General features: G+C 46.8%; 2 protein-coding genes and 1 pseudogene across 2 annotated transcripts; 2 read left to right on the forward strand and 1 right to left on the reverse strand.

Annotated features, from left to right (window-relative positions):
* Positions 1–221: 221 nt before the first annotated feature.
* On the forward strand, positions 222–5,690 carry LOC119275572 (annotated as a pseudogene).
* Positions 5,691–19,113: 13,423 nt separating this feature from the next.
* On the forward strand, positions 19,114–22,775 carry LOC119275588 (polyadenylate-binding protein 1-like). The gene is made up of 6 exons (XM_037556457.1): positions 19,114–19,290; positions 19,428–19,515; positions 20,957–21,027; positions 21,521–21,712; positions 21,795–21,886; positions 22,364–22,775. The coding sequence occupies exons 1-6, from the start codon at positions 19,162–19,164 to the stop codon at positions 22,410–22,412; spliced, it is 621 nt and encodes a 206-aa protein (XP_037412354.1). The 5' UTR covers positions 19,114–19,161; the 3' UTR covers positions 22,413–22,775.
* Positions 22,776–23,552: 777 nt separating this feature from the next.
* On the reverse strand, positions 23,553–25,168 carry LOC119275581 (trihelix transcription factor ASIL1-like). Its single transcript, XM_037556451.1, has one exon. The coding sequence runs from the start codon at positions 24,912–24,914 to the stop codon at positions 23,955–23,957; it is 960 nt and encodes a 319-aa protein (XP_037412348.1). The 5' UTR covers positions 24,915–25,168; the 3' UTR covers positions 23,553–23,954.
* Between the last annotated feature and the right edge of the window lie 6 nt (positions 25,169–25,174).

The raw sequence follows: 25,174 nt of genomic DNA on the forward strand, positions 1-25,174 counted from the left end.
TCTCTCTCCCTTCTAACAGCAAGAAAGTTACATAATCCAAAAATAATAAAATTGGGAAATAACTAAACCAATGTTATTATTTTTTGTTTGTTATAAATCACACGGAAGACGTGAGAACCGAGAAGATCGTCTTATCTAGCGGGGTGGCACTGCCGCCTTCGGCCCCGCCACGCCACTGCATATATATTCGCGCTTACAGCTTCTCGCGGCATGCCTAACCGCCTCTAGATCAGCCCCGTTCCCCGTCCAGTCACACACTCAATGGCGGCTCCCGTTCTCCCCGTTGCGCCGCTGGCTCCCGCGCACCTGTCGCCCTTCATCTCCGCCCGCCGGAGGTCCTCGTTGGCCTCCTCCGACCCGCCGCGTCGCCGCGGGGCGGGCCCGTCGGTGCGCGCGTCGTCGTCGGCACCGGCGGCGGTGACGAGCGGGTGGGCGCCGGACAGCTGGAGGGCGCGGCCGGCGCGGCAGATCCCGGAGTACCCGGACGCGGCGGCGCTCGGGGAGGCGGAGCGCACGCTGGCGTCCTTCCCGCCGCTGGTGTTCGCGGGGGAGGCGTGGACGCTGGAGGAGCGCCTCGGGGAGGCGGCCATGGGCCGGGCGTTCCTCCTGCAGGGCGGCGACTGCGCCGAGAGCTTCAAGGAGTTCGGCGCCAACAACATCCGCGACACCTTCCGCCTCATGCTCCAGATGGCCGTCGTCCTCACCTTCGGGGGCCAGATGCCCATCATCAAGGTCCGAGTCCGACTCCCACTTTCATCCATGCATACCCCTTCCTTAATTTGACGATCCTACGCAAATAGCCTACCGTTGGATTCGCGCCCCAATTAACGAGGGTTTATGTCCTTCTGACTTGTGAATTGTGATGATCAAATTCACAAGTCACAATGCAGTTCAGACTTTGCCGCCTCCACAATTTCATCAGATATTCAAGTGTCTATAATGAAAACACTTGTAATCTCAGTAGAATCACAGAAAAGGTGACTACTGGCTAGATCATGACACAAGCGGTCATGTTTATGGATCCTTAAACTGTCAGTCTTTTTTGAGCGGAATAACTGTTGGGGAGTCCCCGACAATAATTGTGCCCATACTGCTGGTTTAATGGATGGTAAAATGATCTATTGCTATTTTGCATTCGATTCATCTGCAAACCAGTACTAATTGATTAAAGCTATAGATTACATGAAACTATGAAATGGTGCTTAACCATGTTTATTTATCTACAGATTAAGAAAACTTGTATTGACAAAATAAAGATTCTTGTTATGCTGAAGAGAAATGCTTCTAAATGTTCTCCCTCCATGATTGGCAGAAAAACCATCCACACTCCATCTTTGTATATAAACATCTCTCCTGTTATACAAAAGATTTGTGGCACTATGTATTTCAGGTTGGAAGGATGGAGGCCAATTTGCAAAGCCAAGATCGAACCCAATCGAGACTAGAGATGGAGTGACGCTGCCGTCAACCACGATGATTTCGATGAGAAATCGCGTGCACCAAACCCTCAAAGGTTGATTAGAGCCTACAGTCAGTCTGCGAGCACCCTGAATCTTTTGAGAGCATTTGCCCATGGAGGATATGCTGATCTTCAGTACTTTCTGAGGCACAGCACGCAGGGAGACAGGTGACTAAATTGCTACTTGATCTCATCAAGTGACTAGCCTTTATGCAAAACTCTTTTCACCCCGCCGTAAATATCATCTGAATTCAGAAATTACCATCAATCTTTCTCCAGCACACGGCTCATGCCCCATTCAATGTCATTGCCATATTTGCACATATATGCAACGGTTTTGGTTTAATTTTTACTTCTGACCTTGTTTGTGGATAATTTGCAAGTCCAGAAAAGTGATTTTGTCAAACAACTGATGTACTTGTTTTAGCACACTAATCTGGACAGCATCAGTCACGTGTAATCATAGCTAGGTATTCATTCTCTAGGATTCTGTAGGAAATATCAGTCAGCCTAAATATGATCACTGACATCCTGTGTTATATACAATAAAAGTAGATCTTACCTCGTTATGTTCTTCTCTGAGCAGGTATGTGGAGCTTGCCCAGAGGGTTCATGACGCCATCGGGTTCCTGCTTGCTGCTGGTCTGCCTCCTCAGCATCCCATGATGACCACAGCTGAATTCTGGACATCCCATGAGTGCCTTCACTTGCCATATGATCAGGCACTGACCAGGGAGGACTCCACTTCTGGCCTCTATTACGACTGCTCCGCACACATGCTCTGGGTTGGGGAGAGAACTAGGCAGCTGGATGGTGCTCATGTTGAATTCCTCCGCGGTATTTCCAATCCTGTCGGCATAAAGGTAACCAAAGCACCCATCAGAGTTGGCTTGCCTGCATATGGTCTTCGGTGACATCTCTTCATATGACATAAGTTTTTACTGAAGTCCTGAAGGTTTGCATTTCGTTGTTGGAGTTGGTCACGTAAAATCATAAACATCTTAATTCTAAGTACTTCAACTTCCATTGCAAATGGCGACCATCAATGCTTCACAAGTCTCGTATAGATCTTTCACTTTTGTGGTCTCCAGGCTTATGTATAGTGTTTATCTGTTGATAATCATCTTTTGTCATATATTGTTAATGACATGAAAGATGTCGTGTTTTTAACAACTACAAAGAACAGTAGTTTTGATGTTTTAAAAATCTTACTAGTTACAATCTTATGACTGTGTTAGAGTACGTAATGGGCCTAATGGCCTGGGCTGGCGGTATAGCCCGTTAGTCTTAGGGTTAATTAGAGATAAGGGTCGCTTTCTTAGGGATCAAGTAAGCCTTGCTTGGGAGTCAAGTAAACCTCTCTATATAAAGAGAGGAGATGTATCAATCTAATCAAGCAAGAATTAAGAAGGAAATCCCTTCCATCTTGCCCGGCCATGGGCAAAAGGCCCCCGGCCGGCCCTCTCGCGCCCTCCTTCTAGCAGCACCATAACAATTTGGTATCAGCTAGCTTCGGTTCGATCATGTCTTCACCGCCGCCCAACCCGTCTCTTCCGCTGCCGGTCACGACCGTCGCCCCGCTCCTGCCCGCGCCGGGATCCTCCGTCGCGCCCGCCCCCGTCGTCCTCACCCCGGAGGTGTCCGGGGCGCTGCGGGACCTAACACAGGCGGTCCAGGAGATCCACCTGTTCTTGGCCGGGTCCTATGGGCCGCACCCGGCTGCGCCGCCCATCACCGCCACCGCGCCGCCGTGGCTGCCGTGGCAGCCGCCGCACCAAGCGGCCCCCGCCGCGCTCGCCGGGCTGCTGCAGCAGTCGCTGCAGCTGCCATCCATCGCCCCGTCCTGGCTGTCGTGGCAGCCGCCGCGCTCGTCGGGCTGCTGCAGCAGCCGCTGCAACTGCCATCCACCGCCACCACCGCCCCGTCCTGGCTGCCGTGGCAGCCGCCGCACCAGGTGGCCTCCGCCGCGCTCATCGGGCCGCTGCAGCAGCTGCCATCCACCGCCCCGCCCTGGCTGCAGTGGCAGCCACCGCTCCTGGCGACCTCCGCCGCAGCAGCCGCTGCAAGTGCAGCAGCCATCACCGGTCAGCTCCGGCCCCGCATCGACCGCGCCGACGGGAGTCCCGATCCACCAGATCAAGTTCCCGCCGTCGCCATCACCGCTTCCCCAGGGCGTCCCCATCTAGCAGATCAAGCTTCCGCCGTCGCCGTCACCGCTTCCAGCTTGGATCACTACCCGCCACGTGTCGGCGACGGTGAGGCTGCAGGCTGCTGCACGTGGCCTCCTAGCGCGTCGGCGTGTGCGGGAGTTGCGTGGTCTGCAGCTGCCGCTCCTCCCAGTTGCGCTTCGCTGCGCAAAGGACCTCGATCTCGTCCACTGCGTCGGGGATCTTGGGCATACTGTTTTCCCCACGGACAACGCCCTCAAAGTCTGCGACATCAGCGGTTGGGGAGGCGCACCCCTCCTCGCCATTGTCCATCGACAACCCTCCACTCTTCTATGTGCGGTGCCGACCAACAGCCGTCCGGCAGGGAGAAGGCATGGTGTCACCGACAAGAGCGCACCGCGTAGCACCACTGCATTCCGCCGCCGGCCGCCCGGCGGCCTCTGCTGGTCGCTCTTGCGACCACTTCCAGGTGGCCATACACATGCACTCCTTTTGTCCAGATGGTGTCCATGGGATCCAGGTGGCTGTACACGTGCACGTCCGACGTGCGGATGGTATCCACTTTTTGTTAAGAGGTCCAAAATAAATCATCCCAGTCCATTTCAGGTTGAGAGTAATAAAACAAGCCGAGATGTAAAAGGCTTGTTTTTAGGTGTTAGGCTTGTGTTGCCTCGAGTCATGGTTATAAGTTGGTTAGGCTGCAGCTTGAGGACAAGCTGCATGTCCAGGTGGGGTGTAGTGTTAAGAGTACGTAATGGGCCTAATGGCCTGGGCTGGCGGTATAGCCCGTTAGTCTTAGGGTTAATTAGAGATAAGGGCCCCTTTCTTAGGGGTCAAGTAAGCCTTGCTTGGGAGTCAAATAAACCTCTCTATATAAAGAGAGGAGATGTATCAATCTAATCAAGCAAGAATTAAGAAGGAAATCCCTTCCATCTTGCCCGGCCGTGGGCAAAAGGCCCCCGGCCGGCCCTCTCGCGCCTTCCTTCTAGCAGCGCCATAACAGACTGTCTTAGATGGAAAAAAATCAGTTGACAAATCTAATGACTCTGACTATGTTATACAGGTGAGTGATAAGCTTGATTCATCGGAGCTTGTGAAACTCTGTGAGATTTTGAATCCTCACAACAAGCCCGGGAGGCTGACACTTATCACAAGGATGGGGGCCGAGAACATGCGTGCCAAGCTCCCCCATATGATCAGAGCCGTGCGTCAAGCAGGGCTGATTGTCACCTGGGTCTGCGATCCCATGCACGGGAACACCATCAGCGCACCTTGCGGGCTCAAGACAAGATCATTTGATGCAATCCGGGTAAGCGTGATAACTTTTTGCATGATTCGACATAGAACAACCTACTTATGGTCGGTATTTCACGCCGTTTGTTACAATGAGACATGGACTGTTGTTTTCTGGAACCACATGCCATTGAGACATCCGATAGCATTGTTCGGACTTGTCAACTTTGGCATGGTTCAGAATTTTCACTGTTTCTTTATGGCTGCACAGGCTGAGCTTCGGGCTTTCTTTGATGTACATGAGCAAGAGGGGAGCTACCCCGGAGGGGTTCACCTAGAGATGACAGGGCAGAACGTTACAGAGTGCATTGGTGGATCCAACACAGTGACCTTCGACGATCTCAGTTCCCGCTACCGCACGCACTGCGACCCCAGGCTGAAAGCGTCGCAGTCGCTCGAGCTGGCATTTGCCATTGCTGAGAGGCTAAGGAAGAAGAGAGACAGGACATGGACTAGCCTGATATCTAAAGTAGAAGCTTAAGATATCAATCTTAGATTTCTTCCCTGCAAAACTATCTTCAGCTGCTAGAGGACATAATTTTGCATTCTTTAGTTTTTTTGGTAGTATAGGTCTCGTTTGATTTTGGAAATGCCGAGGAAAAATCTCCCTCAAATAATAGGATATAGCTGTTTTGGTGCAGTACTTGTGCTTGGTTCAATTCCAGTTTCTTTCATTTTCATCGTTTCTTTGGTGCAGTTTGTGTGAGGGTGGAGAGATTACATGAGACCTGACAATAGATTACTCATTCGGTATTTGCTGAGACTGGACATAAGGTTTATTGATTAAATTTGGAAACGCAATATGAGAAGTGCCTTATCTTCTCTCGCTGTCGTTCTTAGCCACTCGCCCAATTCTTCTTCCTCTGTTCTGCCCGAGGGATCTCCTCCTCTCTCTCGCTGTCTTCTCCGGTGAGCACCACGAAGCCAACCGTCGAGCCAGCACCATCCCCTCGTTTTTCTCTCTCAACTGCATCTGTCACTGCTCGACGACGACTAGAGCTGCGACAGGGTGGAGCAAGGTGCTGCAACGGCGAGTGTCGGCGCCTTCCGGCGGCTGATGCTGGAAGCCTGGAGTCAGCACCCATGGTTGCTACAACCAGCAGCCGCCGCCGACGGAAACGGCGAGCTCGGGTGCTGCAACTGTAGATTTTTTTTTTGCTGAAACCACCTGGCGAAAAAGCTCCAACCACCGTGGACCAATGCTGGAACCAGATGGCATCGAGGATCATTTTGCTGGGACTGGCAATAAAATTTGCTAGAACCAGCAAGAATTTTTGCTGCCGACGAGATCTTTTCCGGAAATGTTAACGCCCACACGTGTGGTGTGTAGCATCCCGCCCACACGCGTCATCTGTCGTTGGATCATTTTGCACGATTCTTGAAGCACTTTACGTTCCACGTCATCCCACAGCCTCGTCCGGGCCTGGATAAACTGTGCCGCACGTCACCTGGACAAACTATGCCGCACGTCCTCACTCCCGTTCTTCTTTCCCCACTCCGCCTCACCTTCTTCCCCACCTACCCGCACACCACACACAATATGGCCCGGGCGGCGGCGGACGGCAGGCCCGAGCGAAGGCGGGGCGGAGGCCCCTGGCGGTGGCGGGCGGAGGCCCCGAGCGGAGGCGGCCGGAGGCCCCTGGCGGTGGCGGGCGTGGGCCCCGAGCAGAAGCGGACGGAGGCCTTGGGCGACGGCGACCGGAGGTCCCGAGTGGTGGCGGGCGGAGGCCCTAAGCGGTGGCGAATAGGAGGTGGATCCGGCCGACGGTGATGGAAGGCGCAGCGGAGGAGGAAGGACGCGCTCGCTGCGCGATGGAGGAGCCGCAGCGGGATTGGGCTGCGGCTAGGAGGAGCCACGATGGAGAAGCCGTGGCGGGAAGGAACCGCTGCAGGGAGAGGAATGGTAGCGACGGCGACGGTGAAGAGGAGCTGTCGCAGGGGAGTGCACGTGCGCAGCGGGGGAGGAGCTGCCGCAGGGGAGTGCCCGTGCGCAGTGGGGGAGGAGCTGCAGGGAGAGGAATGGCGGCAGCGGCGACGGTGAAGAGGAGCTGCCGCGGGATCCACGCTGGAGGAGCCTCGCCTCCGTCGATTCCCTTCCTCCGCGTCCATTCTACGGCGACGTTCGTCCTCACCTTGGATCCCGTCACCGGCGTCACGTCTGGCCACCCCATGGAGGAGGTCGTGGCCATGCCCGTTCTTGCCGGTGAGTCGCTGGTCCATTGGCTCGAATAGCAGAATTTGTGTATATGACTAGTCCACATGATGGCAATTTTTTATATGATCTTATGGCAATTCACATGAGCTGAAATAGATTATACTGAATGTTTTTGCCATGGCAAATTTGTTTTTCTCATCAATCCAATGTTCAAACTAACATAACCATGGCAATTTTTCTGTAGCATCACATAGTAAATTCATACATTGTTGAATAGATGCTACAGAATGTGTTTTGCCATGGCAAATTCCATGTATCATGTACAATTTTTTCCCACAATTTGTTTGGTCACATGGCAAATGTAGGATTGCTCTTTTTTTGAACACACGACATTTTTTGTAAAACATGGCAAATTCTGAAATTTTATACAACATGTCAAGAATACTTCAAATAACATGTCAAACTGAATGTTGGATCAATTGGTGCCATGGCAGTTTTCGTTATGAGTAGTTCTGATGGGGCAGAATTGCTATGAGTTGTTGCCATGGCAAATTTCTGGAGTAATTGCCATGGCAAAATTATATAGTAGTTGCCATGGCCGAATTTGCTACGAATAATTGCCATGGGACAGAGTTGCTATGAGCTTCTGCCATGTCAAAATTCTGGAGTATTTTCCATGGCAAAAATATGTGTTTTTGTGTGATCTTCCATTTTCATATTGATGTTAATGTGTCTACAATTCCACTTCTTATCAATTTGCCATGCTTCTAAATAAATACATGGCAACTATCCTACTGTTTGGCGCTGAAAATTGCCATGTGTTCTGATATGCCATATGCTACGGCAGTCAATGCATTTACATTTGCCCTTTCATCATTTTGCCATTCTACTGAATAAATAGATGGCAACTTGCCCTATGTGTGGAACTGTAAAAACTTGCATTGTTTGCCATGTTTTTCAAACCACAACACATCCTTTTTTTCAAATTTCTGAGTAAATACATGGCTAATCACTCTCTATAAAAGCCTGAAATTTGCCATGTTTCATGTTTGTTATGCCTGTTAACAGGTACCAAGCAATTGGTATGCTATTGTACTAAATGCTTGGCAACTTCATCAGATCCATAACCCATCAATTGCCATGGCTGAACTGTTTCTTTTTGCCATGTTTGCCATCTTCATGCCAACCACAACCCATCATTCTGTAACGGTACTAAACATAGACATGGCAACTCCCCCATGTTCAATCAGTCTAGTTTTGCCCTGTTCGTTTCATGGTAGATGGCAACTCACCCATATGTATGTACATTTTCCTACTTAACAATTTGGCATGCTACACACTAACTACATGGCAATTTCAATGTTACTATCATGACAAATTTAACTCATATAACATGGCAAATCTATCTTTTTTTTCTTGTACCACGACATTATTACTCCATGTGCCATGGCATTTTGACTTTGCACTTGCCATGGAAATTTGTTTTTGATCATTTTGTTTGTGTTATTTTCACATACACGACAATTTTATTACGCAAAAGATGGCATTTTCGTTGAAACTAACATCGCAAAATGAAACATGCATTTGCCATGGAAACATTTGATCAATTTTTTTATTACTTCACATTCTTGGCAATTTTCATGTAAAATTTGATTAAAAAAACACAGCAATTTTTGATACAATTCTGCCATGGAAGTTTCTCGTTCATACTTGATTCCAACTTTTTGTGTTTTTTTACACGGGCTACATTCACCATACGAAACACGGCAATTCTTGATACGAATCTGCCATGGCAATTTTTCTTGTTCATACTTGATTTTGAACTTTGTAAACGGGGCCACAACAATTCTTCTTCTTTTTTTTTACAACATGGCAATTTCTTTTTGAATGGGACCATGACAATTTTTTAGTTCATGCATCATGGGAATTATAGTATGGATCATGGCATTTTTTAGTCTATGCCTCATACAAATTTTTCTATTTTTGAAAGGGGCCATGGCAAATCTTCTTTCATGCTAGTTCGTGGAGCAGGGCAATTTTTCGTCCTTCTTTGCAACATGGCAAATTTTCTTTTTGAATGGGAGCATGGCAAACTTAGTGTATGTATCATGGCAAATGTAGTTTACGGGGAATGGCAATTTTTCTTTCTTTTTTGCAACATGGCAATTTTCTTTTTTCAATGGGACCATGGCAATCTCAGTGCATCTTTCATGGCAACGGTAGTTCATGTAGCATAGCAAATTTTCTTCCTTCTTTTACAACCTTGCAAATTTTGTTTTCGAACAGGACCATGGCAAACTTAGTGTGTGTATCATGGCAAATGCAATTTTTGGAGCATGGCAATTTCCAATTTTAAGGACCATGGTAAATTTTCTTTCCTTTTTTTGCAACATGGCAAATTTTCTTCTTTGAAGGGACCATGGCAAATTTAACGGGACCATGTCAACATTAGATTTACTCATGTTTCAAAAATAGATACCATTTGCAATTTTATTTGCACCATGGCAAATTAAGTTCAAGCATGGCAAATGTAGTTTAAGGATCATGGCAATATTCTTTTCCTTTAGCAACATGGCATAAGCTACTTTTCATTTGACCATGGCAATGTAGCTCCTCCCTTGGCCTAGACGCCGACTAAGATGCCGACCAGGAGTCATCCTCCGTGATGACGACCATGATTTTTTTGTTTTGTTTTCTGAAAACATGGCATTTGTTTGAATTTTTATGTGACACTACTAGGGAAAAGGCTAGCTCCACCAGATTGGGCCTCGTTGTCTCCGTCGTGGGGGTGGGCCGGCGGGCGGAGGTCACCCCCTCTATCTCCGGGCTGGCTCTCTCCGGGCGCGGCGGCCTCAAGACGGCGGGGTGCTTCCAGATGCGGCGGGTGCCCATGGGCCCGGCCATGGGCGCGCAGGTGTCCGCCGCGAGTTTTCTACGGCGAGCTCCACCATTGCATGTATGGGCCAGCACATACAATATGTTTGCCATCTGTCCTATGGCTTTTCTAGTATGCCTCTACCATTTCTGCCATCTTAATTTTTGAAGAGGCAAGTTAGTTCAGGTGGCACATTTACCCTCATCCAGATGGTATAGTTGCCATGGCAAATTTACCTTTGAGCTAACTAGATTGTTTGTCATGTGAAAAAAATACAAATTTGCCATGGCTAACTAGAGTGTTGGTCATGGAAAAAATTACAGATTTTGCCATGACATAAATTTAGAACAATTTGCCATGACATGAATTTACAACAATTTGCCATGGAAAAATGTTTAACAAATTTGCCACGGATAAAATAGCACAAAGAAATGATGGAGAATATGGCCATGGCAAATACACATTCAAATTTTCCGTGTTATTTTTACCAAAATGTCAAACTTTTTCGTTTTTAGTTGCCATGGCAACTCAACTTTTTAGATTTTCCATGATGTGTTGCCACAGAACTAACAAAAGGGTTGTGTTGCCATGTAAATATATGATGTGTTGCCATGTTTTTCTTTGCAACATGGAAATTTGAGTTCTATGAGAGCATGGCAAAATGTAGTTTAATATGTTGCCATGTTCATGGCGATTTTTTGTGTGTTGTTTCACATACACGGCAACTTAACACCAAAGAAGATGGCAAGTCTTGGTTAAATGCCATGGCAAGTTTGAACATGCTTTTTGCCATCACAATTTTTGTATAATTTCACATTCATGGCAACTGTTTATACATAAGCATGGCAAATTTGATAAAAAAACCCACAAAAATTTGAATATGCATTTGCCATGGCATTCAAATATACATTTTTTCCATGGCAAATTTGACAATTTTTTGTGTTATTTCCGTTACATGGCAAATTAATGACACCAAATATGGCAAATTTTTGTAAAATGCCATGGAAAATTTGAACATTCCCTTGCCATGACAACTATTCATCATTTTTGTAATATTTCACAATATTGCAAAATTATTTATATTAGCATTCCAAATTCGATAAAAAAATCCATGCATATTAGAATATGCATTGCCATGGCAATTCTGATCTTCTTTTCGTGTTGTTTCACATAGACGGCAATTTAATTACACAAAGATGGCAAGTTTTGATAAAATAGCATGGTTAGTTTTGAACATGCTTTTGCCATGGCAATTTATTATTATTATTATTTCACAATCATGGCAATTTTCAGCATGCTTTTGCCATGGCAACTATTGATCATTTTTGTATTTTTTTCACATTCATGGTAAAAAAAATTTATATTAGCATAGCAAATTTGATTAAATATTCCATGGCAAATTAGAATACGCTTTTGCCATTACATTTTTGATCTTTGTTTTCGTGTTGTTTTATATACACGACAAATTAATTAAACAAAGATGGCAAGTTTTGATAAAATACCATGGAACATGTTTTTGCCATGGCAATTTTTGATATCTTTTTTTATTATTTCACAATAATGGCAAAGAAATCATATATAAGCATGGCAATTTTAACAAAAAGTCCCACGGCAAATTTTTATATGCATTTGCCATGGCAATTTTTAATCATTTTTGTGTTGTTTGATTGGCACGGAAAAACATAAACAAATTTTTTAATCCATTTTTTTCTGCCCCCATGATACAGATGCAAATTGCCATGAACTTTTCCTTTTTACTTAATATAAAAAACATCTGTTTTTGACCATGGCAAATTTTGCTTGTAGGCACGACTAACATTTTTTCGGTTTGAACCATTGGGATTTTTTAGTACTAGTTTGTTTGTCACTCTTATGTATTATGGCTAATTCATCTTTCCGTTTTCATAGGATGGTAAATGGGGGCTTTATTATCACAAAAAAACTGTGTTTTTATTTGTTTATCATGCCATGAAAGTCTATGCATTTTTAGTCTATGTATCATGATATATAGAACATTTTTTCAACAAAGTTGCCATGGCTCATGGCAAATATAGCCTATGCATCATGGAACTTATAGTGTATGTATGATGATCTATATAACATTTTAGTTCATGCAATTTTCCGAAACATGTATCATGGAACTTATAGTGTATGGATGATGATCTGTAGAACATTTTAGTTCATGTCATTTTCTGTAACATATTCTTTATGCCCTGACAATTTAATATGTTTTGGTAAACCCTGCCATTTTTGTAAAAAAAATAACATGATGGCAAGTTGTAAATGTAGTGGCAACTTTTCTAGAAATTCACATAGTTTTTCCCACTTTTAAAGTTGTTGGATGGCATCGTAGGCTTTTTTTGTCACGGAGAAAAGCCTGGGCTTTTTTTCTTTACTAAGCTTGTAGGGCCCAATATAGAAAAGGCCTGTAGGGATGATAGGATGGACGTTCGGGTGGTGGCAGCGATGCGGGCGGGGAGAGCGATCGTCCCGAACGATTCGTTCGGTCCAGCTGCCTTCTTGCCATACGTGTGGGCAGTCCAATGTTCGCCCACACAACGTCGTGTGGGCTGCCTGCGGATATGCCACACAGAGTCGTGTGGTCGGGTGGGTGTTATGCCACACGTGTGGCAGTTATTCGGACCCATCTTTTTTGCTGGTGACCACACACCGAGATGCTGGAACTAGCCGCCGGCAAGGTTACATCCATTGAGCGACGAAAACGCTTCAACCAGCGAGGCGGCAGAAAAGGCTGCAACCAACGTGGCTGGGAGTTGCAACCCTCACTGGCGAATTTGCATCCTACTGTCAGCGGTGCCTGACTGCGACAGTGGAGCTGCAACCGTTTCATGGAGGCGCTACAACCAGCGATGGTCGGGGGCTTCGACTGGCGGCGGGAGATGCCCAAGCGGGGGGAGGGTTGCGGTGCTTCATGCGGCGACCATGCATGGCACTCGAGTCTTCCGACGACTGTGTGTGATGGCACCCACTGAGGCGGACGACGACGATGACCTGACGCGCTGGATGAATGACGGTGAAGCCCTTGCAAGCGCATATGCAGTTTGCTGGTAAGGGATGTGGTGGTGGTGGGCGAGGTGGACGGAGGGGGAAGAACGAATCGTTGACCAAATCAGACTGCATGGAAGCAATCAATCCAATGCACGCACGTGACCGACTAAAATTTGGGCCGATCAACCGAAGCCTAGCATTGGCCTAAAATTTATGTCCTCAAAAGACACTCCAAACTCAACTCCTCAAATCTGGATGAGTTAAAGGTTATTACACACAACCCTTCCCTTAAAACTTGACTCCCGTGACTTTTCTAGTAGCATATTTCTTCTGTCCTGTTGCACAAATATTTTCACAAGATTTCAACAATAATTATACAATTCAAATGCACAACTGATCAGTGCAAAGTATATGAGTTGTCATAGTTCACCACAGGGACGGGCTTATTGGTGCTCAAACACATCTACAACTCAATGGTGCAAACCGGTAGGATAGCAAGTAAGGGCATCTCCAATGCTGATCCTCAAACCGCCCGTATACGTCTGGACCGCACATCTAACGCGGGCCTGTATCGGTCCGCCCGGTAGTTCAGATGCACTTTTTCCTGCAAAACGGAGACAAAGTTCGGGGGGGCTTTGCCGGAGTCTGGACAACAGCCACGTAGGACTCCAACACCCCTAGCCCACTAAATCCCCCCTCCCGGTCCCATTTTCTTCCAATCTTCCCCTTCTCCTCCTTTATTTACATCCGCACCCTCCTCCTCCTCCTCTGACGTCGCCGTTGTGCCTCTCTGGCCAGCACACAGGCATTGCCGGACCTCTGCAATGAGCACTAACGCGCCCACTCGCCTTTTACAACGGCGTCGTCCACCAAGGACACATCCGTAGGCAAGTACACTTCGTCCCCCTGTCGACGCCGTCCATGGCGGTCACCATGCCCGGTAGGTGTTCGGTTAAATGCTAGTAAGGTTATTTTCGAACACCATGTCGTTTTCTTGGATTACGAAGGACAGCGGGATAACCATGGAGGATGAGTTGTGTGATGCGTGGTTGGACATATCCGTGGGTTTCGTAGGTAGGAGCAGAGGGGGACCTTCTAGCAGCAGGTGCATGAATATTGGACCCTGCGACATGCACATCATCCATGATCGCAATGTGAGGTTGTTATCGTATTGATGGTACGCTATCCAGACCTCCTTCACCAAGTTTTATGGCGCGGTTGATATGTTGGAGGCAAGGTGGCCATTGTGCACGATAGAGGAGGAGATCATAAGTTTTGCTTCTTCTTGCTCAACTTGTTGATTGATTCATTCATTCATTCAATGTTGTTCTACACATTGTATAGCCCGCATGTGCTGTCGTGATGTATCACAAGATGGAGGTATGGCCATTTGCATAGTTGGATGAAACTGAAGGGGTAGTATGTGTGGGGTGACAGGTTCCGTTAATCTCATTGAATATGAACTATTATTGTATTAGACTTATTTGCATGCTATGTATGGATGATCTGTGCTATTTCTTACCCGAAGTTTGATGAAAATCCACCGTGTTTGCACGAATATCGTCCGGTTAGTTGAAACCCGAATTGAAATGTATGCAGGCAACATTCGATGGCCGCCTTCCACATCCGTATCCGTGGATTGGTCCCCATGCCCGCGGACAGATGCCGAAGCAAATTTGTAGGTCAAAATATGATTAAGGGCATTATGGTTGCACTTTCATAGGGCCACTGGGCACCAAAAGCAATTGGGATGCCACTTGTGGGCCCCATGCACCCTCACCAAGCGGCGAGGGGTGACCATGTGGGACCCGCATGGGTCTTCCCAAGTGGGCCTAGGTGCCCTTGGCTCACTTCCAGGTTGAAAATATTTAATATAACTTTCCTGTAATTCTTTGGTGTCTGGAAAGTTCTTTTCTCCACTCATCCTTATTTTGCTCATGTTCTACAACTTTCCATCAATTCTCATCCTTCGGTAAATCATGGAAACCGAGAGGAAAAACTATTAGAATTGAGTTATAATGTGCAAAATACCGATAATGAGGAGTAATTTATAATATGAAAATGGACATACCAGGGACCCAAGAATTTAATGATATCGTTAGATGCTATGTTAATTACCCAAGGCAGTCCACACTTGATCCGTCAATCTTATGCTTAGGTCCTTCTTCTCCTGACAAGCTTGCTAGTTGGTCCTTATAGTCATCTTGACCAAGTCTCTTGTGTAATCAGCAGGGATTATGGTGCCTTGGCGCACCCATCCTGCAAATGTAAAGCAAATGCTTTAAATAGTCCTTTAGAGTTCATATATTCCACAAATGAACCTAAGTCAGGACATAGTTAGTAAAAAGGATACATAAAAAGTGCTATAAGAATATGCTCATCAACCGCATTCAACAATTCAACTACAATATAAACACAAGTCATCCAAAAGGCACCGCATTCCAACATAGTTCATCAAGAGCAGCCACGTATCACATAGTTGATCAAAATTCACCAAAGCATGCACTCTCATTCTCACCGCAACCACTAGCACCACCATAAAGAACATTTCCATATTGTCTCGCCATTTTAGCCATCGTGCTGGCATCCATGAGCACGATTTTAGTGCTCCTCGACCTTCCTCTTGATCGTCTGCTCCTCGACCTTCATTGCAAGTATTTTCTCCTAGATGCAAGACTACAATCCTCTGCTTGTCCATCCTCTCTTCCATCATGGTCTTCGCTCTCCACCATGATACGTGGCTACTTTTTTTGAACACTTCTATGCTTTTGTCCTCCATCTTGCACAATTTGAATAAGAACTAACCAGACTGGCGTTGTTTAAAAAAATGTATTGGTGTTATCTTTTTATAAAGGAAAATAAATATTGTAGAAAAACAACTTTTGGGGAATTTGGAGGAAAAGGAGACGCGGAGCCATAAGGGGATGCCCACAAGGCCCACACACCCAAGCTTAGGGGCATGCCAAGGGGTGAGTGAGACCCATAGGCATCCCTCGGCTGATCTCTTTTGCCTATATATCATATCTCATCCTAAAAACTCGATAAATATGTTCCCTAATTTTCTACGGGGCGAAGATAACCGCTAATTTGTCTTCTTCATGGAGGGCTATCTAGAGGCCGACCTGACCTCCGGAGAGGGCGGATCTACATCATCAACATCACCAACTCCTTATACATCATCACCATCATGTTTCTCCCGTCCATGTGTGAGTAATCTCATGTATGCACATGAGGTGGATGGAAATTGGATGAGAACATCATCTAATAGTTACCATATTTGTTAGGGTTTGATGCTTAGTGTCATTTAGGTTTTGAGATTGATATTGTTATAACTTTGCTATGCATAATGCTTCTCTAGGGCCCGAGTGATACGATATTCAGATTTGAACCGTATTTGTTTCATGAATATTTATGTTTGGATCATACTTGCAAGTTTTATGCACATTTCGTAGATTTGCATTGGAGACCCCGAAGTGACAATAATCGGGATATCAATGGGAATGGCTATAATTTGAGGATTACATGTATTCATTAAGTATTAATGCTTTGCTCCAATGTTTTGTAAAATGAACAAACTTAATTTCCCTTAATTTCCATTAGGACCCCATAGAAACGGGAGGGTAAGACAAAAGATGTTGTGCAAGTTCGCGTTGCAAACGCATACAACTATATACAGAATACATGCATATATGAGTTAAATAATATGAGTTAGCAAATTATACCCTATGTTTGTGTTATTATATGATTGATTCAATCCATGCAACGTCCGGTTACCAATCCCCATGCCTATGTTTTCCCTAATTGATACTCTCTTGAAAGATAGTTTGCACTTGGCAATTGCTGGGTATTGCGGCTTTTTGTTACTACTGCAATCAAACAACAATCACTTCATTGCATTCTCTACTAATAAATTCTCTCAAGCAAGTATCTATTTCCAAGTGTATATTTTTGACTCCCCTTTTGACGAATATGAATTTGGGTTGCGATACTTCCGCACGAAGAATGTTGCGATCCCCTACACTTGTGGTTACCATCGAGGGGAAATGGTTTTACCACATTCTTTTGCTGCACACGCGCTATTTTGGGTCATATTTGCTTGTATGTGTGTGTCACTTAGGAAGGGGGAGGGGCATGTCTGAGGAGATGGTTCCCTTAGAAGTGGCACCCCTGGTTTCATCAAAAGGATACTACCAAAGACGGAAGAGTCCAATAATTGCATGCCAAGATGATCAAGATGGAGGTCGACTGTCGCCAACCAAGACCCCCATATAAGAGCATATCCTTAGGTGGAAGGGGGCATTCGACCACTTCAAGAACCCTGGGAGTCTAGTTAGCACATTAGTAGATTCAATCTGGGTACTCAATCTAGATCGTCCAGCTCCATCCCCGACGACTTAATCTTCAACTCACCGGATAGGCCATTGTGCACCCCATTCCTGATATTTATGAGGTATGCTTGGTTTGGTTCCGTAAAATGGCATGGCAATATTTAGGCAAGCCAGAACAATGGGTTACCGATTGGTTGACAACCAACTCACCTCGGTAGCCTTAGAAAACTTACCAATTTCTTGGAAGTTTTAAAGTTTCCAAGAGTTGGCATGCCCAACCGAGCATGATCATGGAATTCATGGAGATGGCCTGTAACACTGCACCCTCTTGATTATGTCCTTTGTCACTTTATGGTCCATGTTAGTGATTGGCAAAGACATACAAAAAAATGTCAGTTTCTCCCTCCAAAATGTTCCAAAATACGGTCGCCAACCAAGACCCCCATATAAGAGCATGTCCTTAGGTGGAAGGGGGCCTTCAACCGCTTCAAAGAACCCTGGGAGTCTAGTTAGCACATTAGTAGATTGTCTAGTTAGCACATTAGTAGATTCAATCTGGGTACTCCATCTAGATCATCCAGCTCCATCCCCGATGACTTAATCTTCAACTGATAGGCCATTGTGCACCCCATTGCTAATATTTATGAGGTACGCTTGGTTTGGTTCCATAAAATGGCATGGCAATATTTAGGCAAGCCAAAACAATGGGTTACCGATTGGTTGACTACTAACTCACCTCGCTAGCCTTAGAAAACTTACCAATTTCCTGGAAGTTTTAAAGTTTCCAAGAGTTGGCATGCCCAACCGAGCATGATCACGGCATTCATGAAGATGATCTGTAACATTGCGCCCTCTTGATTATGTCCTTCGTCACTTTATGGTCCATGTTAGTGATTGGCAAAGACATACCAAAAAAGTGTCAGTTTCTTCCTCCGAAATGTTCCAAAATACGCCAAGGATTTACCCTCCTCCTTGCATATGGCTTGAATGTTGTGGTCCCACCAATCATCAAGACGCGACAAGTCTAGCGCCCAAGTGCGTAATAATGGGCTTGCATGAGAAACGTCGTGGATTTGAAGCGTCGTTATAATTTGACAACTGAGAATGCATCCAACTGTCATCTTAGAGCTCCACCCTTACTAAGTGACATTTGTCGAGTAAGTAAAAAAGAAGAGGGGGTAACTCATAGGGGTGGCGCCGTGAAGCCACCTTGTATGACTAAAGCGCCTTTGATCCATAGCCAATGGTGATGACCATCACCTCACGAAGGAGGTCCATGTTGAAGTTGTCGCGAGAAAGCAGATATGGTGACAATGGTCAAAGTCTTGCTAGACTTCTTGAAGTCAAAGACCCGAGAAAACCAAGATATGTAGATCTACTCATCACCTTCCAGCTGACACACATATCTCCTGCATTAGTTGTGCTTAGTGTTGGCTACCCCGCGACAACTATCTCTTGTGCTGTGAAACTTGTGATGTTCCTATAACTAATGGCTACCTGATGTCAGCATAGAGTTAGCATTTCAAAGAAGAAAAAATGAAGTTAGCTGTAAAAAAATATAGTTTTCTTATATTTTCTTTAGGGATTTCTTTTGAGCAGTCCTCCTATGTTTTTTTCCAGTGCTTTCTCTAGGGTTTTATTTTGGAACGAGAACCCCCTTCCATTTTCTAGGGTGGGTCGAACCGACCGTCCGATCTGGCACCTGTAGACGCAGAACCGTGGGATCTACCACTCGCTTTCCCGTGTGAAGTGTACAAGTACTCTCCAACAAACCAAGCCACGCCAAAAGAGGCAACAGGAGCTAGTCATCACCAAGACAAAAGTAACTGAAGAGGGAGAGCACCAAGCGAACCAGCACTTGCGGCGGCGGCGAGATGGCCTCGGGCAATCGCGCAATCCCGATCGAGAACGGCGAGGTCCTCCCTGCCGCCGGAGGCAATGGCGAGGGTGGGAACGGCGGCAGCGGCGACGGATTCAACCGCAACCGCTCCTCCGTGGACCAGGTTCGCGTGCGTGCGTGCGTGCGTGTGTTACAGCTTGCAGCGTAGCCTCTTTGCCTCGCGTTTCGAGGGTTTGAGCGCCTGCGGTGTTTGTGGCGTCGGGTGCTAACGAGGATAGGGTATGGTGTGGTGATGTGCAGCAGATTGATGACATGCGGAGGAGGCTGCGGGAGTTGGAGGAGACCGAGCGCGAGATGCTAGCCGTCGCCGCCGCCGCCGCGTCGCATGGTAATCTGTCCTAGTCGCCACCACCCTCTCCGTTCCTGCTCGTGTAATTAGCGCTTTGTTTCGTCTTTGGTGGTTGCCCGGATTGAAATTGGTTGGATGCACGTGAGATCCCGAGCGCCTTGTTACTTGGGCGTCATTCATGTGATTAGATTTGTGCCACTCTCGATGTGGAATCGCTGACACTACGTGATCGGTTTGATCTTCACTTTCCAGTCAACAGGCTCCTAGTTTCTTCGTTTCTGACGACTTCTGTGTGGTTGGTTGTCGGAATAGTTGCTGCCTTTGAGTACTTGTAGGTGCTGGGTGAGTGCATCTTTTGAGCATTGTGTGTTTGTTCATTTCATTGCCCTGTTGATTTGTGTTGTACCAGTAATATGCATTTGAACAGCTTTGGTAAGGATTGTTACAGTGTTTAAGGTGATAGGCAGGCAGCGGGGGTGATGTCGGCGCCTAATCATGGGCTAGGCAGCCCCCTAGACGCGTAAAGCAGGACCGTAGCGCCTCGTGGGCGGGCTACGTACATGGCTGTCTTTTGGAGTAGGGGTATAATGATGGTGCATTACTTAGACTCACCTGGTTACGTGGTGGATTAGTGTTGCTAAGCATTATTTACTACAATTGCTGTAAAGTGTAAACCATCTTCCTTCTCGCAACTCGTCACATTTACTATCCGGAGACGGTTAGAATGTTATTTTCGAGCGTCAACAATTGCACTTTTGTAGAGCATCATCAAGTCATTGAGCTCATCCTGCATTCCACATTTCCCGAAATGTTACCGATGTGTCCAGATGGAATTCAGTTATGAACGGAGTATTTTTTTAGACAAATGGCACTAAATAGTGCACCAAATCAATCATGAACGATGTAAATTAGGAAAGGGGTCTGCTTACGTACCTGATTCGAGATAATAATGCACACATATGGTGCATTTGAAAATGTCATAACCAAAGCTGTAAGAATAGATTACCATGATGATGGTTTGAAGTTGATGAAAATGTTCTATGGAAAGCATGGTTTATATACACCGATAATGCCACTAAAGTTTATGGTTGTAACCTTTTTTTCTTCTTCTACTGGTACATGCTTACTGCTGCTTCTGATATTTTTCTGACAGCAAAGAGAAATGTGAGATGACCTGGTTTAAAATGCACACATATGGTGCATTTAAAGATGATATTGTGTACACGATTAAGTGTTTGCTTCAAGCCTCACCCTTTACATACTTACTTAATAAGTATGGTTATAAATAGAAACATAGATGCTGATTAAAGATCCTAATCGACGGCGTCTTCTTTCTTTTGCGTTTGATTCTTTCTGATCATGAGTGCCGTGCCATGCCATGCCGTTGTTTCATTATTTTTAATGAACTCTCTGCCTTCAGTTAGCCATTAAACTCTACAATCTGTTTACACTTTTTTCCTCCTTCGGTCTATTTTTTCAGATGATCCAGCTGCAGCGGCAACCGCACTCGAAAAGGCAGAGGTGGATGCTCGCTCCATCTATGTTGGAAATGTGAGGTTTTCTTCTTGTTTTGTTTCTTATCCTAAAGTGTACTTCTAGCATGTCCATGAAGAACTTTCCAATATGCAGTAGCACACAGAGCCAGAAAGTTTTGCATTGCTATTTGTTACGCCAAGAATCTGGATTACGGGGAGCACTTTTAATAAATTATGACTGCTACTGAGATGATACTTTCTTTCTTGATTTTACCATCCCATTTCTTCCTGAGGTTTATGGCATCCTCATCTGCTGTTTTAGTACTCCCTCCGTTCACAAATATAAGATGTTCTAACTTCTTTCTGAATTGGATATATATAGACATGTTTTAGCGTGTTTGTTCACTCATTTCAGTCCGTATGTAGTCCATATTGAAATATCCAAAACGGCTTATACTTGTGAACGGACGGAGTACTTCTCTTGAAAAAATAAATTAAAAATAGCATTGAATAGTTCTTAGCTACTCCAGTGCAGCTGTTTTAAGTATTCTATTACCACCTTGCCTCAGGTTGACTATGGGTGTTTGCCAGAGGAAGTTCAGGAGCATTTTCAGGATTGTGGAACTGTCAACAGGGTTACAATTCTGACAGACTTTTATGGCAACCCCAAAGGATATGCTTACGTGGAGTTTCAGGAAGCTCAGTCAGTCCAAAATGCTCTCCGGCTGAATGATACAGAACTGCATGGCCGTCCTTTGAAGGTTCAAAACGAACCTTTTTACAATTTGCACTCACTGTTGTTTTGAACTTTCTAACATTTACTTGCGTGCTCTTTTTTTATAGGTGTGTCCAAAAAGAACTAATGTTCCAGGAATGAGCCACCATAGGGGAAGGCGCCCGTTTCAACCTTACTATCCCCCCTGTCCGGCATTTGGGTAAGGTGTCTCTTCATGAAGATGTATTGCACTTAGATGTGGAAAGATTAAGTCAGCATGTTTCCAATTGTGGCTTAGGTAGGACTAATGGAATTTTTCTAGGTGAATCATTTTTTAGCGACTGTTTCTAGATATTGATCTTTTCAGCTAAATTTTGGGTTATCCTGATTTCATTGGAATTTTTTTTGCATAAGCCTAATCAAGACCAACCCAGTACTTCTGTTTGAATAGAGCAGAATTTCAATCGTAAACTGTATATAATATAAAGTAAATGAAAGGATTCGAAGAATATGGCATGCGGAGGCCATTCTTGTAATGCATCCGACTAGTTGTGCACCAAACATTCAGGCGAACTTTTATTCCCTGGGATCTCCTCTTTTCCTGAGGTTACCAAAAATCCAAAATGGAGCCCAAGATGAGAGAAATTCAAACAGAATTCCCAGGATGACCTTTCTGATGTTCTGTTTTTCTCTGCAGGAGGTCACCCAGGTTCAGGAGGTCACCCAGGTTCTGTCCCTATTCCTGATTCTGCTGGGTTGCTATGACTTCAGGTTTTTGCTAGCGAATTTCCATGATACATACAGAAGATACAGGCAAAGACCCTGAAAGGCTGCGACTTCTGAAAGTTACATAGTCTCCTTGTTGTCATACCTCCCATCAGACCATGATGACATCCCTTTTACCTTAGGAATGAACCTATGTTCCGAATTATCCCGTGATCAGTCGGCCTGGTGGGTTTTATACCGTTGACTTTAGCTTTGAAGTTTTATCGAATTTTGAGTCAGAATTGTTGGCAAAGTTGTGTACTCTGCTTGCTCTGATGAGTTCTAAGCAGTTGGACCTGAATTATCTGCAACCATTGGCGATATACATTATGCCTGTTAGTTCATGTTTGGTTGTCTTGTTAGCTGGTGATGTTCCATTCCGATGGACTGATGGCTGCCTCTGCTTGGTTTTCCGCTTTTGTCATGCGAGAAAACATGGCACCTGTCCAGAGATTTCATATTTGATCTGTCGAGTCCTTATAGCTGCTGCTGCTGTAGGGTGTGTGTAGTTGCAGGTTTACAGGCAGCGGAAGGGTTCGCCTCTTCCATGAGGCTGATCTTCTGGCTATGGTGCTTTTGTTTGTTCTGAACCCTCCTGAATTCACACCCTCCTCAAGTCCGGTACATAGGAGGGTCGTTGATTTGACTAATCAAATTGTATGTGTCATGAAAAGCATATCATTAGAATCATACACAAGATGAAGCTTCTAAGCATATGTTTTTCATCTCAAACATATATATCTGGTTAGTCAATCAAATTACCGACCTAGAAGCACCCGCACCCCGCCGGAGGGAATGGAGAAGGTCAAGGTTGAGAAGAACAAATATTGTATCCAGTGACATTAGTTACAGCCGCAGCTTGCAACTTTCATGCCCTCATTGATGTTCAGCCGTCCCTCGTCTTCAGTAGTGTAATGGCAGTGTTCTGTGGCGCCTTTTGATTCGCAGGAATTCATACTACAAACAGTTCAATTCCTGCAGGAACTGTGAAACTCACGGTGCCCGGTTGATAGTTCAATTGGTGCAGCAACTGTAAAACTCACATACCAGTTGATAGTTCAATTCCTGCAGCAACTGTGAAATTCACAGTACCCAGTTGATAGTTGAGCAAGGGCCATCCATAACAAATTATCCATGAGTGAGAGACTGTTGATTACAACTATCATAACAATCACACCTTGGCTCACTGTGAGACAATCTTAACAATAGCAAAGCAGCAGAAGCAAGCAGTGACCAGATGATGATATTCCCAGCGAAGCTACTCTTTTCTTTTCCCCACCATAAACAGCAACTCAAAAGACAACACACTGATTACAAATGAACACTTTCTAAATCCTCCCACAGCCATATCCTACACCTACATTCTTTGCCCTTCACTTCTTAAATCAACCATCCAAACAAAAGAAGAGTAGAAACATCACAAGTCATCAGCTGACTGACAGGAGCAGCAGCAGTTAACTAACAAAGCCAGCAAGCATCCATCAACACGGAGTTGAGCTGAGGCTGCACCGGAGCTCTAGTTCTCAATCCTCCTCCATAGCAGCGGCGGAGGAGACCAGCTTGGCCTTCTTGTGGTGCGGCTGCTGCTTGCCGAGGAACGCCTCGACGAAGACCTGCTGCGCGTCGAGCAGCGCCTGGGTGCGCTTCATCTCTGACTCCATCCGCTCCTTCTCCATCTGGAGCGACAGCTCCAGCCTGCGCTCCTCCATCCTCAGGAACCCCTCGCCGACGGCCCTCAGTGCCGAGGCCACCTCCGCCATGGCCTCCGCCTCCGGGTCGTCATCGCCCCTGTCCCGGTCCGGCCTCGCCTCCCGCGGGACCCCCGGCTTGGTGCGCGAAGCCTTGGGGATGGTGAAGCGCAGCCCGCTGCCGCCCCCGCCGTTGGAGATGAGGCCGTGGAGGCTCCTGCTCCGCCCGGCGTCCTCGGACGAGGGGGACGACACGGGGGAAGGGGACGCCGGGGTGGCGTTCCCCCTGGGCTTGATCTTGATTATGGGGTTGGGGCTGGCGTCGGGCACCCCGCCGCCGGCGAGGTCGTGGAGGAGCGGGAAGAAGGGCCACTTGGGGCCCTTGGAGCGCCCCATGGAGCGCGTGCGCTCGGCGCGGTACCGCTTCCGGAGCTTCTCGATCTTGTGGCGGCACTGGACGCCGGATTTGTAGGTGGCGGTGGGGAACCTCCCGCAGCGGGCGGTGACGGCGCCGGCGACCTCGTCCCAGTCCGCCGCCCGCAGGTTGCCCTTCTTGAGCGCCTCCCACTTGTCGCGGTACGCCTCGATGAGCGCGAGGGTCTCCTCGTGCGTCCAGCACGGCGGGGGCAGCCTCCTCCCGGAGCCGCCGCCCGCCCCCACCCCGCCCCCTCCGCCCCCGGACGAGGCCGCGGCCGCGGCCGCGGCGGCCGCCGCCGCGATGCCGGGCGCGGCCAGCGGGGGGAGCTCCGGGGAGGAAGGGACGTCGTCCTGCTTGAGAGACGAGGAGGAGGACATGGTCGCAGCACGGCGGCTAGGGTTTGGTGGTGGAGATGGGGAACGGAGGAGGAGGAGGTGGGGAACCGGTCATATAAGGAGGCGCGGTGCGGTGGAGGTGGGCCGCGGGCGCCCGCCCGCTGGCGGGCGTGGGTGGGGTGGGCCGCGCGGTGAAAGGAACGACCGGCTGTGGAGGGGCAGCGGCCGCGGCAGCCGCGTGGGGCGTGGCGGTGCGGTGCGAGATGCGGTGGTGGTTTTTGCTTGGAGCGGGGTTTGTCGCG

This window comes from Triticum dicoccoides, chromosome 1A (genome assembly GCF_002162155.2).
Source record: "Triticum dicoccoides isolate Atlit2015 ecotype Zavitan chromosome 1A, WEW_v2.0, whole genome shotgun sequence".
Classification (NCBI taxonomy): domain Eukaryota; kingdom Viridiplantae; phylum Streptophyta; class Magnoliopsida; order Poales; family Poaceae; genus Triticum; species Triticum dicoccoides.